The sequence below is a fragment of the Mirounga leonina genome, unplaced genomic scaffold (assembly GCF_011800145.1).
Source record: "Mirounga leonina isolate KUSES-001 unplaced genomic scaffold, KU_Mleo_1.0 Mir_125, whole genome shotgun sequence".
NCBI classification, from domain to species: domain Eukaryota; kingdom Metazoa; phylum Chordata; class Mammalia; order Carnivora; family Phocidae; genus Mirounga; species Mirounga leonina.
Genome location: NW_023270305.1, coordinates 71,067,166 through 71,084,960, shown reverse-complemented (window position 1 = coordinate 71,084,960; position 17,795 = coordinate 71,067,166). Strand labels below are relative to the sequence as shown.

The 17,795-nt window shown below is 35.7% G+C and overlaps 1 protein-coding gene across 1 annotated transcript in view; it reads left to right on the top strand.

Annotated features, from left to right (window-relative positions):
• AFF3 (AF4/FMR2 family member 3) overlaps positions 1-17,795 on the top strand; it is a 523,007-nt gene that overhangs the window by 348,317 nt on the left and 156,895 nt on the right. Inside the window, exon 8 of the mRNA XM_035001779.1 lies at positions 5,752-5,803. Coding sequence (XP_034857670.1) covers positions 5,752-5,803 — 52 coding nt within the window. The remainder of the gene's footprint in view (positions 1-5,751; positions 5,804-17,795) is intronic.

Below are 17,795 nucleotides of genomic sequence, written 5' to 3'. Positions count from 1 at the left end.
ATTTATAACTTCACTTTTATATATGTGGAAATTGACAAGCTGATTCTCACATTGATTTGATAGAACAAAGGGCTAAGAGTAGCTCAGACAGTCCTGAAGAAGAACAAGGTTGGAGCCTTGTCTTATCAGTATTAAAAATAAATACATATTTCTAGCTAAGTAATGAAGATAGTAATAGACAAATTGAGCAATGAAATAGAAGACCCAGGAACAGACCCACAGATGTATGAAAACTAGATTATTACAGAGCTGATAATGTAGACCAATGGAGAAAGAATGGGCTTTTTAATAAATAGTACCAGAATAATTGCTTATTGATAGGGAGAAAAATGAAATTAACTCCTACCCTATAGTGTATACAAAAACTATTCCTCATATTTTTATTTTTTTAAGATTTATTTATTTATTTATTTTTAGAGCGAGGAGGGGCAGAGGGAGAGGGAGAGAGAATCTCAAGCAGACTCCCCACTAAGCATGGAGCCTGACACAGGGCTCGATCTCACAATCCTGAGATCATGACCTGAGCCAAAATCTAGAGTTGGACGCTTAACTGACTGAGCCATTCAGGCTCTGACATAAACCTTGTAAGAAAAGAAAATAATCCAGGGGTGCCTGGGTGGCTCGGTCGGTTAAGTGTCTGCCCCAGGTCATGATCCCAGGGTCCTGGAATCGAGCCCCACATCGGCCTCCCTGCTCAGCGGGAAGCCTGCTTCTCCCTCTCCCAGTCCCCCTGCTTGTGTTCCCTCTCTCGCTGTCTCTCTCTCTATCAAATAAATAATAAAATCAAAAATCTTTAAAAAAATAAAAAATAAAAATAAAGATTCTGAACACAATAAAACTTAAAAAAAAAAAAAAGAATTGACAGGGAGTGTCACAGAGAATTGGCACTCAGAAATGCAAACACCACAATGAAATTGCATTTTACATTATTAAGTTGGAAAAATCTTTTAAAGTTTAACCATAAGTTGATTTGGAAACCAGTTTAGGATTCCCTAGTAAAGTTGAGAATATGTAAGCCCCATGTACCAGAACTCCTAACATGTGCACAAGGAAGGAAGTTCATGAATTTTTGTAATGACATCATTCATATTGGAAAAATAAATAAATGTCCATCAAAAGTCAAATGAATAAGAAAATCATGTTAGATTTTTGTAAGGAGATGCTGCATAACAATGAGGATGAGTGAACCAATGCTACAATACATCGTGATGGCTGAAGCTAAAAACCATAACATTGAATGGCAGAAGTGAGTCTCAGAAGAATGCATACAGTGTGATTCCATTTATGTAAAATTTAAAAGCAGGAAAAACTAGAATTTTTTATCTACTAATAAATACTTGGGTGGGAAAAACCATCAAAAAAGAAAAGGAATGATTAACACAAAATTCCATTTCTAGATAGCTGGAGGGGAGGGCAGAAAGAGGATGTAAGCCCAGGAGGTTTCTAGGTTATTTCTTGGCAATACCCATTTCCTGGCCTGGAAGGTGTTTTCACAGTTAACTAATTTTAACTTTTTAAACCTGTATATACACTTTCATAGACATATACATTTTATGTACCTTAAATGCATACTCTGTTTAACATTTTTTAAAGACGTTATTTATTTATTTATTTGAGAGAGCTCAAGAGAGAGCACAAGTAGGGGGGAGGGGCAGAGAGAGAGGGAAAAGCAGACCCCCCACTGAGCAGGGAGCCCAGTGGAGGGCTCCGTCCCAGGACCCTGGGGTCATGACCTGAGCTAAAGGCAGACGTTCAACCAAATGAGCCACCCACGTGCCTCTCTGTTCAACATTTTTTTAGGAAAAGCATAGCCTTTCATTGAGACAGATTAACATGTGGCATGATGAAGTATAAGAACGGAAATATGTTTGACCTAAATGCCAGGAACACTTGCCTTCCGAGTTAGTGATGTTCCCTTCTGTACATATCCAGTCTTACTACTTTGTTCTTTAGTGACTAATATTTAATCATTATAATATTATAAATCCAATTGTTGGTTTGTGATTTTTCTAATGGGCCTACAGGCAATTCCAAAAATTAAATTATTAATTAAATTAATGTTAATGAGGGTGACTCATTACTGAGCAGAATATAAATTACTAAATAGAATGTAATAATTACTGAACAGAATATAAATATCTTAAATCTTGGCTATGTAGAAGGAAAGGTATAGCTGTGCAGAGTTGTGTGCAGTGCAGGGAGAGAAGAATAAATGAGTGAATTTCCTCATTTCACATAGTATAAAGGAAAAGATACTGTCAGCAGTTGATTAGTCAAGAAACAGAAGGTTAAACTTAAAGTTCTAAATACCCACTAGAGGCATTAAAAGTAATAATAGAACTAGTAAGAATTGTAAGCATAGGTGGTAGTATCTTAAGTACCTTCTCTCTCGCCTTTTATATCAGAAATCAATACACACTGTCCAAAGTTGATGTATCTAGAAACAAATATATCGCTTAGCATAGTGGCTGAAGGGCTGACAGAACTAAAAACAAAAGCGAGCCAAGTCATTACCGTGAACATGGGTTACTTTTGTTACAAAGAAAGTGAATCGTTGAACACTACATCAAAAACTAGTGATGTACTATATACTGGCTAACGGAACATAATATAAATAAAAATAAATAAATAAATAAATAAATAAATATTAAAAAAAAAAAAAAGAAAAGTCCTAGTATAGCAAAACTTTCCTCTGCAGCAGAATAGAGCCTAACGCAGGTGTATTTTGTCCCTTTTCGACGGTTTTTAGACCACCTCATAGCGCTGTTGATGGAGCGTGCTACTCCAGCAGCGCAGTCAACGTTACGTGTTTAAAGGGCATGAATTGGGTATTATTTATCTTTATGCTTGCTAGAGTGCCCAATGCATAAGTCCTCAGTGCATTGATTGGATTAAAAATGTAGCTACTGTAATTTTTTTAAGTGGCCTATCAGGGCCATCAAGCTGTTTCATAGCTCAAATGGTATTTCCATCTCAGTGGTGAGTGCCCCTTTCTCCTCTTCTCCCACTGTAGCAGGGATTCTGTATTCCTGACAGGTCATGAGACAGAAGACATATACTGAGCGTGGAGTATATGTTAGGTACGGTGGAAGGCTCAAGGAGACAAATATGGAGCATCAAATTCAAAGTACGCATGTAGTATACATATATACGTACCTATGCATTTACGTGTGTGTGGAGATATATATATATCCTGTGGCTCATTTTTTTGCCCTCTTCCTCTCTGTAATTATATTTCCACATGCAAAATGACCATACTGCTCCTGAGCCATTCTTCTATGTCCAGTTTCTTAATGATCAATGCAGGTAGGTTTCCTCCAAAGAGACCAGTGTGGTATCTATCATGAAAACAGCTGAAAAAACCAGGGTCATCCAACACAGTCTTCTTTGTTGGCTGCAGGGAAACATCTCCTGAGCACCCAACTAAGAATTTTTTTGTTGGGAATTTTCTAGTATACATTTATTATTTCCCCTTGGGTCCTGATGAAGAGACTATGGTTCTTAATGGCTGATGCACTTGAACATTTCAAGTGGACTTCAGAAATTGCATCACCTAAAATTTCAAGATGTTGGGGAGAATTTTGCATTTTATTCTTCCTGAATGACAGGCACAGCTTTAATCCCTGTCTCCGTTCTGAGCTTCCTTTTCCCCAGAAAGGTTAGTTCATTATCAGCACTGAAGTTGCTGAGAAGACTCACTCTCAGGCCGTCTGTAAATGCCCTGTTTGGCCCCATTGTGCCCTTCCTATTCTGTTTTCCCTGTTAACACAACATAAGTGCTGCTAAGAGCAGAGGTAATCAGCTGTAGCTTTTTCCCTGCGCTGATCCAGCCCACAGTTACTACAGCCCCCAGAGCCCATGTGCAGTAAGGCCTGTGCCCTCATCCTACAGGTTACTTGGCAGCATTGTTGGTCAAGGTAAAACATACTTATTCAGACATCCAAATAATTGTCTCTGTTTATATTATTGATTTCCTGTGTCTTTGACAGAAGTTGTTTAGAACTGTTTACCATTGCCTACTGCTACGGAACTTGCTGTTTTACATTCTTGATTATGATTGTATGTGGGGTTATTACCGGTGGCTATGGACTTGGGAAAGTAACCAATTGTCCCAAATTCAAGGAAAAAAAAATACCAATATGGTTGAGGAATTAAACCTCCATTTAGGTTTGTCTTACATAATGCAGGTGTTACAGCTCTTATTTGGGGATTCTGGCAGCAATTGTGGTTACTTAGCGCAAAAATGATTCTGGAAAGTACTAAATTAGGTTATTTTCCAGCACTAAAGCCAGCTGATGAGGCCTTACATGTCTCCTACATAAGTGTACCATGGACTGGCCTGGAAGACAAAAATAGAGCATAAAAGTATGAGCTTTAAAGCAAGTTTGTGAATTTGCTGCCTCTACTTTTATTTCAGTATGGTTTCATCTGTACTGGGGCTTCATCTCATCAGTGTTTGTGATCAAGGCTCTTAAATCAATTTTGTGGCTTTTTAACAACGTGACTATCCCTCGTGGTTTTTCTGGCACTGTGTAGACATATTAACACTGAGTTGTATCTGAGATAGATGTGTGAACTACATAAGTAGCTGTGCCTTCTTTTCCTCACAACTGCTTAATTTCCTAAAAGAAAAAGAGGAGAAATTGTAAAGTTTCCTCTGGAGCTCAGTTTGGATGATATCTTTGGGATGTGTTCATCACATAATTTAGGGGATCATTCCTGAGACTAGGGGACCACAAAGCTAATGTCAGAGGGGGCTCGTACAGTGCCATAGGCCTGAGGTTCTACGAGATGTTCAGGCCTGACTTGAAAGAACAAAGCTAAGCAAGTTGCTACCATCAGGCCCATTTCTTACAACCCACAACCTTCTCTAGGGTTTACTTAACTCTTAGCACCACACAACCATCATAACCATAGCGGACTCACACTTGCTGTCTTGACCCTTCTCCTTCCATCCCCTAGCCTCAAGGAAATAAAAAGAAGCACCTTACAAAATGAGGATGCATGGCTCAAACCCTCAGTGGTCAAGGTTCTAAGAATTACATTATGTGTATTGTTAGAAGAATTTGCCCTTTAAAAACTATAAAAAGGGAACTAGTTCCAGGCTCCCTTAATTAAAACCCATTAAGTCTTCAGTGACCGCAGACCGCAGAGACATTTCTGTAGCTAGACTTTCAGATGGTCTAGAAGGATTTCTGGTTTACATCTTTTTCTGCATTAAAGCAGGGTTCCCAAAAGGTGCTGCCAGGGCTCTCAGTAGGGTAGAAATTTGGGGGATCTTGTAAGCTGCGGTGCAACCTTAGTGTTCTGTAAAATTCTCTCCTCCAAGTTCTTACGCAGCCTGTCCCGGTTTGGCTTGTGTTAGCAGAAGGGATCAAAGTTCAAAATGCCTTGCCTGTAGAATGCTAATGGAGTTTATTTCCTTAAATTTTCTGTAAAACGAAATGGAAGGAAACAGGTTCCATCTGCAAGATACTCATCTTTTGGCAAGGTTTCCACTCTGAACCTCTGGTTGTTTGCAAACAGCTCCTTAGTACCTACTCACAGATCCGTGCCTGGGCAGTTGTAATACAGAGAAGAAATTACTTGCAAATCCGGTTCTCAGACATTAAAAAGATGTTTTAAAAGCCTCCTGCTGCACATTTTGAAAGATTTTTAATAGGAGCATGGCAATATATTTAATCTCTCTTAAATCTTAAAGACCATAACACTCACATGTTGGTTTTTTTTTTTTTCTGCTTCCTTTTTAAGAGAAAGGTGATGCTGAGCCAGAGAGTCCAGACAATGGCACATCGAATACCTCGTAAGTCGCTTTCCTGTTTCTTTCCAGATAATATGCCTGTAATATGAAACAGTGCAAGTATCTTGTAAGAGTAATCATAATAATGGAAGGAAACCTGTGGTTCTCTTTCTCATGATGATGTCTTTTTAAATGCTTTTAGGTGCAGATGCAATTTGAGGTCTTTCTTATGCTTTATCACAGTAAGAGTAATCTTAAAAATGCAAATACACCTTCTTATAAAATAGAAATGTAATAATATTTCAGGGTGTGTATTGTCAGGGAGAAAGGAGGCAAACCCTTTAGAATTTTGTTGGAGGCTTTCGGCACTGTCATAAATAATTATAGGACTTTTCACACATACTGAGAGATATTCTGTCCTGCATACCTGTGCGATGCCAATGTCATTTTTAAAAGTCTGCCATCTATAACCTCACCTCGGAATTATGTGAAAAATACGATTATAAATATCTCTGGAATCCCAAGAATTTGTTACTTTTTTGAATTAACAAATGCAGTTTTAAAAACATAAGAAAAAGCACTTAGGAAGCATGTGTTCCTCACTCCATATTTTGTCTTTTTCTTCTCAGTACTCAAAGAATCCAAATGGGTTTTTTTTTTTTAAAGATTTTTATTTATTTGTTTAACACAGAGAGAGAGAGCACAAGTAGGCAGAGCAGCAGACAGAGGGAGAGGGAGAAGCAGGCTCTCCGCCGAGCAGGGAGCCCGATGCGGGGCTCGATCCCAGGACCCTGGGATCATGACCTGAGCCGAAGGCAGCTGCTTAACGACTGAGCCACCCAGGTGCCCCCCAAATGGGTTTTTAATGATTAATTTGTTACCAAATTTTTCCACCAAAGTTTAAATTAAATAATTCACAAGTTATAACAAATTACTTTCACTTCACAGGAATCAGTATCAGGTTGGTTCCTTAAGAATCTTTATTTTTATCACTCTGAGGGGTGAGATATATTTTCTTATTATAAGACAGCTTTGTGAATTTATCTATGTGTAGGCCAGTGCTCATATTACTCAGCATCTAAAATGCTATTCATTAGAAATCACACTTTGTGATATGATATTATTGAATGTCTTACTTTGTCCAAGGTCTGTTTCTCAGTCTAGAAAGATCCTTTGGCTTCCATAGGAGGGCTGTGTATTTCATAAAGGATATAATTATATGTTTGTCTTTCTTAAGATATTGCCCTAAGAGTTCTAAATAGTCCTACTGTCATGATTTCTGGTGATATAATGAATGTGACTAGTCTTAAGTGGTTAAAATAGCACTGATTTTTAAATTTTTGTGCTGCAAAATATAATGGGAAAAGGGTTTTAATGCCATCTGGAGGCATTCTAGAGAAGTGAAAAGGGTAGAATCATTTAAAAATGTGGTTCTTTTGAGTAACATTTGCAACTGGATAAGAATCAATGCAACTAGAATGTAAGCTCTTTGGGAATAAATTATATTTTTATAAATAATTTTATAAAGGTGTTAATTATTGTAGAAACAACAATTTTTCAAATTCTCATTAACAAAATCATTTTAAAAACAGACAGAACATATAAAATATGTTGAAAAACTGCTAACATTCCACATTTAATTTTACAAATTTTAAAATTGCATTCAATACACATCCCAATTTTGTTAATGCAGTTTAATGTGCCATTAGTTCTTCTTCTCTTAAGCATTTCTAAAAAGCCTTTTCTCTAAAAGAATTGGTTTCCATATGTTAGTCTCTTATAAAAATAAATATACTGTTTGAGGAATTACTTTTAAACCCTCTGGAGATGTCAGAATGTTAAAAGCTTGAAACATCATCCCACATTCATCATCTGCCTCACATCCTGCCTCTTGAACTAGAAATGGTGAGATAAAGTCTTAGATTGAAAGGATTTCTCTTTTAAAAGTGGAGAATTCTGGGGGCACCTGGGTGGCACAGTCAGTTAAGCATCTGAATCTTGGTTTTGGCTTGGGTCATGATCTTGGGGTCGTGCTCCACGCTCAGCACAGAGTCAGCTTGGAACTCTCTCTCCCTCTCCCTCTGCCCCTCTCCCCCCTGCTCTCTCTCTCTCTCAAATAAATAGATAAATCTTTTTTAAAAAGTGGAGAATTCTGAAATTGAGCCCTCTAACGGTGGTTCTATTGTAATTAGGCAAGAGAAAGAGCATACTCTCTCTCTCTCTTTCTCAAATAGATAAATCTTTTTTAAAAAGTGGAGAATTCTGAAATTGAGCCCTCTAACGGTGGTTCTATTGTAATTAGGCAAGAGAAAGAGCATATTATGAACAAAGAGCAAGGACTCAGGATGCCTGAGATTTGTGTAGCATTTTATATGCTCTTCACAGTATCTATTCAAGCTTTATTTAGGTAGACAAGTAGGGTAGGGACAATATCCTTATTTTCTATACAAGGAATCTAAGGATCAGAAAAGTCATTCAACTTAAGTGAAAAAATTAGGACACAAATCAAATATTTTCCTTCTCTACCCATTTTCCAAACTGACGGGTGAGTAGAACTTAGGAGTCAAAGCAAAGACTTGAGTCAGAATCAAGTAGAAAAACTGATCATATTATTTGTTAAGTGGTAAGTATAATAGTTTGCTAGGGCTGCCATAGCAAAATACCACAGACTGGGTTCTTTAAACAACAGAAAATTACTGTCTCACAGTTCTGCAGGCTAGAAGTCTAAGATCAGTCAGTAGGGTTGGTTTCTTCTGTGAAGGAAGGATCTGTTGTTCCACGCCTTGTTCTCTGTTTTACAGATGGCCATATTCTCCCTGTGTTTCTTCACATAATCTTCCCTCTGGATGTGTCTGTGTCCAAATTTCCCCTTTTTATAAAGATGCCAGTTATATTGGATTAGGGCCTACCCTAATGGCTTTGTTTTTGCCTTACTACTCCTATAAATGACCCTGTGCACATTCTGAGGTACTGGAGGCCAGAACTTCAACATATGAATTTTGAAGTGAAAAGATTCAACTCATGATATTAAGGTTCAGAGCAACCAGAATGATTCAGAAGCCAAGTTGGGAGAATAGAGAGTGTATAGAATAGATGCCAGAAGATGAAACAAGGTGAAAGAACCTAAGTAAAACAGACCAAAAGTGATGAGCTCCATTGGGAGCTGAAGGGGTGAAGAAGCAGAGCAAAGAAAAGTGTAGATAATGTACACAAAAAACATGAGGAAAGATACCTCTTTCACATTCATGGTTTAGTGGGAAACTCAGCTTGAGTAATGCCTATACATCCATCTGTCTGTATAATTCAATGACCCTGTGAGTCATTTAAAGCCATTATATGGGTTTAAATTATAGTATATAATAGGGAGTCTCCAGACAGGGAACTCATTTCCTGAAGAAACAACTTTCCTCCCTGGCCTCTTTTGAAAGCAAGACATTAGCATTATTTAAAATGGCCAAGACATGGAAATAAACTCAGTGATCACTAATGGGTGAATTGATAAAGAAAATGTGATGCATGCACATGTGCAGACACAAACACACACACACACACACACACACAGGAATATTATTTGACCATAAAAAAAGAGGGAAATCCTCCATTTTTAACAACAGGGATGGACCTTGAGGGCATTATGCTAAGTGAAATAAGTCAGACAGAGAAAGACAAATGCCATATGATCTCACATATATGTGGAATCTTAAAAAAAAAAAAAAAAATTGGTGGTTTCCAGATGCAGGGGTACGGGGTGTGGGTGAGGAATGGGCAAAATGGGGGAAGGTGGTCAAAAGGTACAAACTTCCAGTTGTAAAATAAATAAGTCCTGGGGAGGTAATGAACAATTGACTATATAGTTGACTATAATTGATTATAGTATAGGCGACTATAGTTGATACTCTATTGTATATTTGAAAGTTGCTAAGAGAATAGATCTTAAAAGGTCTCAAAACAAGAAAAAAATTCTAACTATGTGTGGGCGTGGATGTTAACTAGACATTATGGTGATCATTTCACAATATATACGTACAGTTGGCCCCTAAACAACACAGATTTATAATGCACGGATCTGCTTATATGTGGGTTTGTTTTTTTTTTTTTCATAAAATACAGTACAGTACTGTAAATGTACTTTTTCTTCCTTATGATTTTCCTAATAACCTTTTCTTTTTTCTAGCTTTATTGTACGAATACAGTATATAATACATATAACATACACAATATGTGTTAATTGACTTATTTATGTTATCAGTAAGGCTTCCAGTCACAATAGACTATTAGTAGTTAAGTTTGGGGGAGTCAAAAGTTGTACATGGATTTTCAACTGTATGGGGGTTGGGGCACTGACTGCATTGTTCAAGGGTCAGCTGTATGTCAAATCATTATGTTGTACACCTGAAACTAATACATGAATAAATAAAAACAGGAGATTAATCATGACAAGTTTTAGATAGTCATTGCCTGATAGAACAGAGTTGTCTGGATAATACCTGATGATTCCCTCAAGATATAATATTTAATGACCCTATGAGTATTCATAAAGATGAGAGGTATAATTTATTCTTAACATTTACACACAAACCCATAAATTAAAACTTCTGTGAGAGAGTTCCAGTTATGTCAATAATAGAAAAGCTTACATTAGATTAACTCTCCTTCGATAACTGTTATAAACTCTAAACAAAATATTCCTTTAAAAAACTATTTGAAGGCATTAGAGGTTGACTAAAAGAAGGCAGATAATGTTGGGAATTTGTTCCTTCAAAGAAGGAAATAGACTGGTTGAGATCTACATTTATACAGATTCTCCCCTGAGGGCACTTTCAATTCACAAGAGGAACTAGAATTCAAGGAGAAAGCCAGCCACAGTCATATTTGCTTGAAGTGTCAGAAAGTGGAGTTCAGGGCTGCCAGGGTAGATGGGCTTTAAGAGAGGAAAATCCAGAAAGCAAGGAACCACACAGAATAGAGTTCCACTTCTTTATATAATTTCTCTCAATCCTTGGATGACCCCTAAACTGCATATGTGTAGGCGAGATGCCAGTGAGCCCAGTGGAAAACAATAGCTGGAAAGCTGAAAAGCTGAGCAGAGATTTCAACTGCTGCCTAATATCTACAACTACTGCCTGTACAGTTTGGAATTTGAATCCCATCCAATTATAGGAGCTTGGTAAACACCTTGAGTTTTGTTTTTTTTGTTTTTTGGGGTTTGGGGGGTTTTTTTTTTGTTTGTTTTCTTAAAACTCAGAGAGGGTATGCCTTAAGAATAAAGGAGTCATCCTAAAAACTAAAGACAAAACCAAAATGGATCATTACAAAGTATAACACTAAGTACCCACAAGTTTCAGGCGATCAGCTAATAATTTGTCTGATAGAACAAAAAAAGTCAACATTGTTTAAAGGAAGAAAACAGACTCTAGAGTCTCTATAATGTATCATTGACAACATTCATTATCTAATCAAAAGTTAAAGGATATGTGAGGAATAGGAAAATGTGACCCATAATCAAGAGAAAATGTAGTCACTATAATAGACCTTGAGGTGATCTAGATGTTGGAATTTTCAGACAAGAACTTTCAAGCTTATAATATGTTCAAGGATGTAAAGGGGAAAAAACATCATCATAATGACTGAAAGAAGTGAAATCTTAGCAGGAAAATGGAAACTATAAAGAAGGACCAAATGACAATTCTGGAACTAAAAAGAAAAATATTTGAAATGAAAATTTCACTAGATAGCCAATAAGAATTATCCAGTATGAAGAACAGTGGGAATAAAGATTTAAAAACAATGAACAGAGCCTCAGTGCATTATGGGACAATATCAGGTAGTCTAAAATACATGTAATTGGAGTCCAGAAGGAGAGGGCAGAGAAAAGAGATCAGAAAAAAAATTTTGAGAAAATAATAGCTGAAAGGTTCCTAACCTGGGTGAAAACATTGACTTATAAATACAAGAAGCTCATCTAACCCTGAGGATAAATACACATAAAACCACATCTTGAAACATTATTGTAAAATTGCTAAAAACTAAAGATAAACTCTTGAAAGTTGCAAAGAAAAAATGACATGTGCAGGGGAGCAGTGATATAACTAACTGAAGAATTCCCATCAGAAACTTCAGAAGCTAGAATACAATGCAAAAACATTTTTAAAGTGCTGAAACCCGCCCCCCCCAAAAAAGAACTGTCAAGCCATAATTTTAACTCTAGCAAAAATATCTTTCAAAATAGAAGGTGAAATAAAGACTTTTGGATACACAAAATCAGAGAGAATTCATTCCAGTAGGCCTGCGCTACAAGAAATGATAGAGGAAATTTATCAGGCTGAAGGACAATAATATCAGATGGAAACTCAGCCCTATAAGAAGGAAGTATATACAGGAAAAAATAAATATATGTGTAAACATAAAAGATTAATGTAAAAAATAAATATTGTTTGGTGGGATTTGTAATGTACACTTGACCATTGAACAATACAGGGATTGGGGCTCTGACCTGCCCCATGCGTGAATAATCCATATACAACTTTTGACTCCCCAGAAACTTACATACTAATACCTGCTGTTGACTATAAGCCTTACAGATAACATAGCCAATTGACACATTTTGTATGTTATATGTGTTATATACTGTACTCTAACAATAAAGTAAACTAGAGAAAAAATATTTTTAGAAAAATCATAAGGAAGAGAAAATATATTTATAGTACTGTACTGTATTTATTGAAAAAAAATCTCATATAAGTGACCCTGCGCAGTTCAAACCCTTCTTGTTCAAGGGTCAACTGTATACAGATGTAAAATACAGGATGAAAATAGCACAAAAAATAAGAAAGGGCTAATGGAATTGCATGACTAACAAGGTTCTTACATTTTATGTGAATTAGTATAATATTAAATCTAAGTTTGGTGAAAAGTATGCATAGTATAATAACTAGAAAACCACTAAAAACAAACACCCCCCAAAAAAGCATAGCCAAAACTAAGTCTTGGAGGAATTGAAATACCAAAAAAAAAATTAGGTTAATACAATACATGAAAGGAAAGAAAGAACAGAAAGAAAAAACAAGTTATGGATATAAAAGAAATAGAAAAATTGTAAACCTAATCCCAGACATATCAATACTTGCATTAAATGTAAATGGACTAAAAACTACAGTTAAAAGGCAAAGACAGTCAAACTGGCATAAACCAAGACTTTCCACAATATAAAATATAAAAACACAAATAGTTTGAAGCCAGATGACGGTGGAAAAGATAGACTATAAACAGTAAGCATAAGAAAGCCAGTGTGACACTATTAATATTGCCAAATAGGGGCGCCTGGGTGGCTCAGTTGGTTAAGCAACTGCCTTCGGCTCAGGTCGTGATCCTGGAGTCCCGAGATCGAGTCCCGCATCGGGCTCCCTGCTCAGCAGGGAGTCTGCTTCTCCCTCTGATCCTCCTCCCTCTCATGCTCTCTGTCTCTCTCGCAAATAAATAAATAAAATATAAAAAAAAAAAATTGCCAAATAGACCTTCAGACAAATACCTTTAATGAATGCTAAAAAGGTTAGTTAATAAGGAAAACATAACAATTATAATTATATATGTATTTACTAACAGATCTTTAATAATAGTTACAGATTTTTAACATCCCTTTCTTCAGTAATTAGTAGAAAACTTAGCAAGTATATGGACTATTTGGACATTATTAACCCCTTTGACCTAATTGACATTTATAGAACACTGCCCCCAACAAGTGCAAATTACAGAATCTTATCAAGCGTATGAAGCATTCACCCAAGACAGACCTTATTGAGAGCAATAAAAGAAATATCAATGAATTTCATAGGATTAAAATCTTACAGAGTATATTCTATGATCACAGCATGATTACATTATATAAATGGCAAAAAATAATCTAGGTATTTGATAGTTAAATAACATTTCTAGATAGTGTTTGAGTTAAGGAATAAATCACAAAGGAAATTAGAAAGTAATTTTAACTGAGTGAAAATGAAAGTATAATTTATGAAAATTAATAGGATTCACTAAAACAATAAACACAGCAAAAAAGAAATTTGCAGCTTCACATGCTTGTATTAAAAAAAGAACAATGTTTAACATCAGTAATTTATGTTCCCACTTTAAGAAGCTATAAAAAGAATAAATTAAACCCAGGATAATTAGAAGTACATAATAAAAAATAGGAATAGAAGTTAACAAATAATAGAGAAAACCAATGAAGCCAAAATTTAGTTCTTTTAAAAGATTAATAAAATTGGGACGCCTGGGTGGCTCAGATGGTTAAGCGTCTGCCTTCGGCTCAGGTCATGATCCCAGGGTCCTGGGATCGAGTCCCGCCTCGGTCTCCCTGCTCCTTGGGAACCTGCTTCTCCCTCTGTTTCTCTCTCTCTCTGTCTATCATGAATAAATAAATAAAATCTTTAAAAAAAAAGATTAATAAAATTAACAAACACTGATGATAATAATTAAGGAAAAAAAGAGTGAAAACACAAATTACCAACATCAGCAATGAAAAGAGGGGCATGAACCCATATCCTACAGAAATTTTAACAATAATAACTGGATAGTATGAACTACTTATAGCCAGTTGATTTGACAATTTGGATGAAAAAGCCACTTTCTTTGAAAATACGCAATTTACCATAATGCCACAAGAATATTTAGAAAATCTAAATGCCCTTAGTACTATTTAAAAAAGTTGAATTTGTAATAGAAACTTTTCCACAAAGAAGATTCCCCCAGGGCTAGATGGTTTCACAGGTAAATTCTGTCAAAATTGTAAATAAAATATGTTTATGCCAATGAAATACCAACAAATAAACTACCAGTCTTACACAAATTCTTTTAGAAGATAGAGGAAGAAAAACTTCCCAGTTCATTGTAAAAGGCCAGTAACCCTGATACCAAAATCTGACATAAACCTTGTAAGAAAAGAAAATAATCCAGGGGCGCCTGGGTGGCTCAATTGTTAAGCGTCTGCCTTCAGCTCAGGTCATGATCTCAGGGTCCTGAGATCGAGCCCCGCATCAGGTTCCCTGCTCAGCAGGAAGCCTGCTTCTCCCTCTCCCACTCCCCCTGCTTGTGTTCCCTCTCTCACTGTGTCTCTCTCTGTCAAATAAATAAAATCTAAAAAAAAGAAAAGAATCCAGTATCCCTCATAAGCGTTCCAAAATTCCTTAACAAAATATTAGTATGTATAATCCAGTGATATATGAAAAAAATATGATTAACTGTGACTAAGTGGGGTTTATCACAGGAATGCATAGTTGGTTTAACAGAAAAATTAATTAATGTAATCCACCATATTAATAGTATAAAGGAGAAAAACCATATGATCTTCTACATAGATGAAGATAAAGTATTTGGCATAATTAACACCCATTCATGGTTTTTTAAAAATCTCAGAAACTAGGACAAGAAGGTAACTTAATCAATCTGATAAAGGGCACCGACAATAAAAAACCTACTGCTGACATCATATTTAATGATGAAACACCGAACACTTTCCTCCTAAGATCAGAAACAGCAATGATGTTTGCACTTATCACCTCTATCAACATTATACTGGAGGTTCTAGTCAGTACAATAAGGCAAGAAAAGAAACTGAAAAACATAAAGATTGAAAAGAATGATTGTTTATAGAGAAAATCCTCAGAGATCTAATAAGCAACTAGTAGAATCAATAAATGAATTAAGCAAGGTCAACATACAAAACTCAGTTGTGTTTTTATTTCTTAGCAATAAGCAATTGGAAAATGAAATTTTAAATGGAATTTCATTTACAGTGACAAAATACATAATAAATTTAGCAAAAGACATAAGACCTGTACACTGAAAACTATAAAACATTGATGAGAGAAACTTGAGACCTAAGTAAATGGACAGATGTTCATGAATTAGAAGATTTAATTATGTTAATATGTCAATTCTTTTCATACTGTTCTGTAGATTCAACACTATCTTGATCAAATGGCTAGCAGGACATTTTTATATAAAATGATGAGTTGATTCTAAAATTTTTATAGAAAAGCAAAGGACCTAAGTAGCCAAAACAGTCTTGAAGAACAAGGTTGAAGGCCTTACAGTTCCTGATTTCAATACTTATAAAACTGAAGTATTATATATAGTGCATAAATGGAGCAAAATAGAGTCTAGAAATAGACCCATACATATATGGTCAATTGATTTTTCACAGAATCACCAAGCAGTTCATTGGCAAAAGCCAAATGCTTTCAACAAATAGTGTTGGAGCAACTGCTGGGGGAAAAAAATAGGAATCTCACACCACATACAATTGATATGAATCGTAGACCTCAATATAAAGGCTAAAGCTATAAAGTTTCTAGAGAAAAACGTGGGAGAATATCTTCACAACCTGAGATAGGCAAAGATGTCTTACAGAGGTCCCAAAAACATACAATATAAAAGAAAATCCTGATGAACTAGACTTCCTCAAAATTAAAAATATCTTCTCATCAAAACGACAAGGCAAGACACAAACTGGGAGGATATATTTGCAATACATATATCTGACAAATAATTTGTATCCAGAATACATAAGGAACTCTGACAATTCAATAACAAAATGATAAAGAAATGAATGTTTCAAATGGGCAACCTCCTCAAACAGACAAAAGAATATACACAAATGGCTAACCAGCAGCTTAAGAGATGCATTTCACTTTAATGACTTAAAAGATGCCATTTCAATAACATTCTTCTTCAGGGAAATAAAAATTAAAACCACAGTGAGATGCCATTTCACCCACCTGCTAAAATTGAAAGGACTGACAATACCAAATAGTGGCAAGGATCTGGAGCAGTTGGAAATCTCATGCATTGCTGGTAGAAAAATAAAATGACATAATCATTTTTGAAAACTATTTGTTTCTTATACACACATTTATTGCATGACCCAGCAATTAAACACATACTTATTGCATGACTCAGCAATTCCCTTTGTAGCATTCATGCAGGAAAAATGGAAAATGTGTCCTTTAAAAGATTTGTACAAGAATATTTGTAGTGGCTTTATTCATAATAGTCAAAAACTGGAAGCAACCCCAATATCCATCAACTGGTGAATGGACAAATACGTATGGTTTATTCACACAATGGAATACTTATAATCAAAAGTCAACATACTTCCCAACTTGATCTGTAGATTTAATGCAATCACAATCAGACTTCCAGCAAGTTGTTTTGTGGATATCAACAAGCTGATCCTAAAGTTTATATGGGGAGGCAAAATACCCAGAAGAACCAACACAATATTGAAGGAAAAGAGCAAAGTTGGAGGACTGAAACTATCCACTCCAAGACTTACTGTAAAGCAACAGTAATCAAGACAGTGTGGTATTGGCAAAAGAATACAGAAATAGATCAGCAGAACAGAATAGACCCACATAAATACAGTCAACTGATCTTTGACAAAGGAGCAAAGACTAGAGTGGACCAAAACCTTTTCAACAAATGGTGCTGGAACAGCTGGATATCCACATAGGAAAAAAAAGAATCTAGACAGACCTTATGCCCCTCACAAAAGTTAACTCAAAATGGGTTATAGACCTATATATAAAACACAAAACTATAAAACTCCTAGAAGATAATATAGGAGAAAATCTAGATGACCTTGGGTGTGGTGATGACTTTTTAGATATACCACCAAAGGAATAGTTCATGAAAGAAATAATTGATAAACTGGATTTCATTGAAATTAAAAACATCTGCTCCATGAAAAACAATGTGAAAAGAATGAAAAGATGAGAATATGAAGACGAGTTAATGTCAAGGGAGTAAGACTGGGAGAAAATACTTGTGAAAGACATATCTGATAAAGGACTGGTATCCAAAATACACAAAGAATTCTTAAAACTCAACAATAAGAAAACAACCCAATTTAAAAATGGGCCAAAGCCTTTAACATGAATAGATGCTCTTACTCCATATATCATCAGGGAAATGCAAATGAAAACAATGAGATACCACTATTAGAATGGCCATTAGAATGGCCCAAACCCAGAACACTGACAACACCAAATGCTGGTGA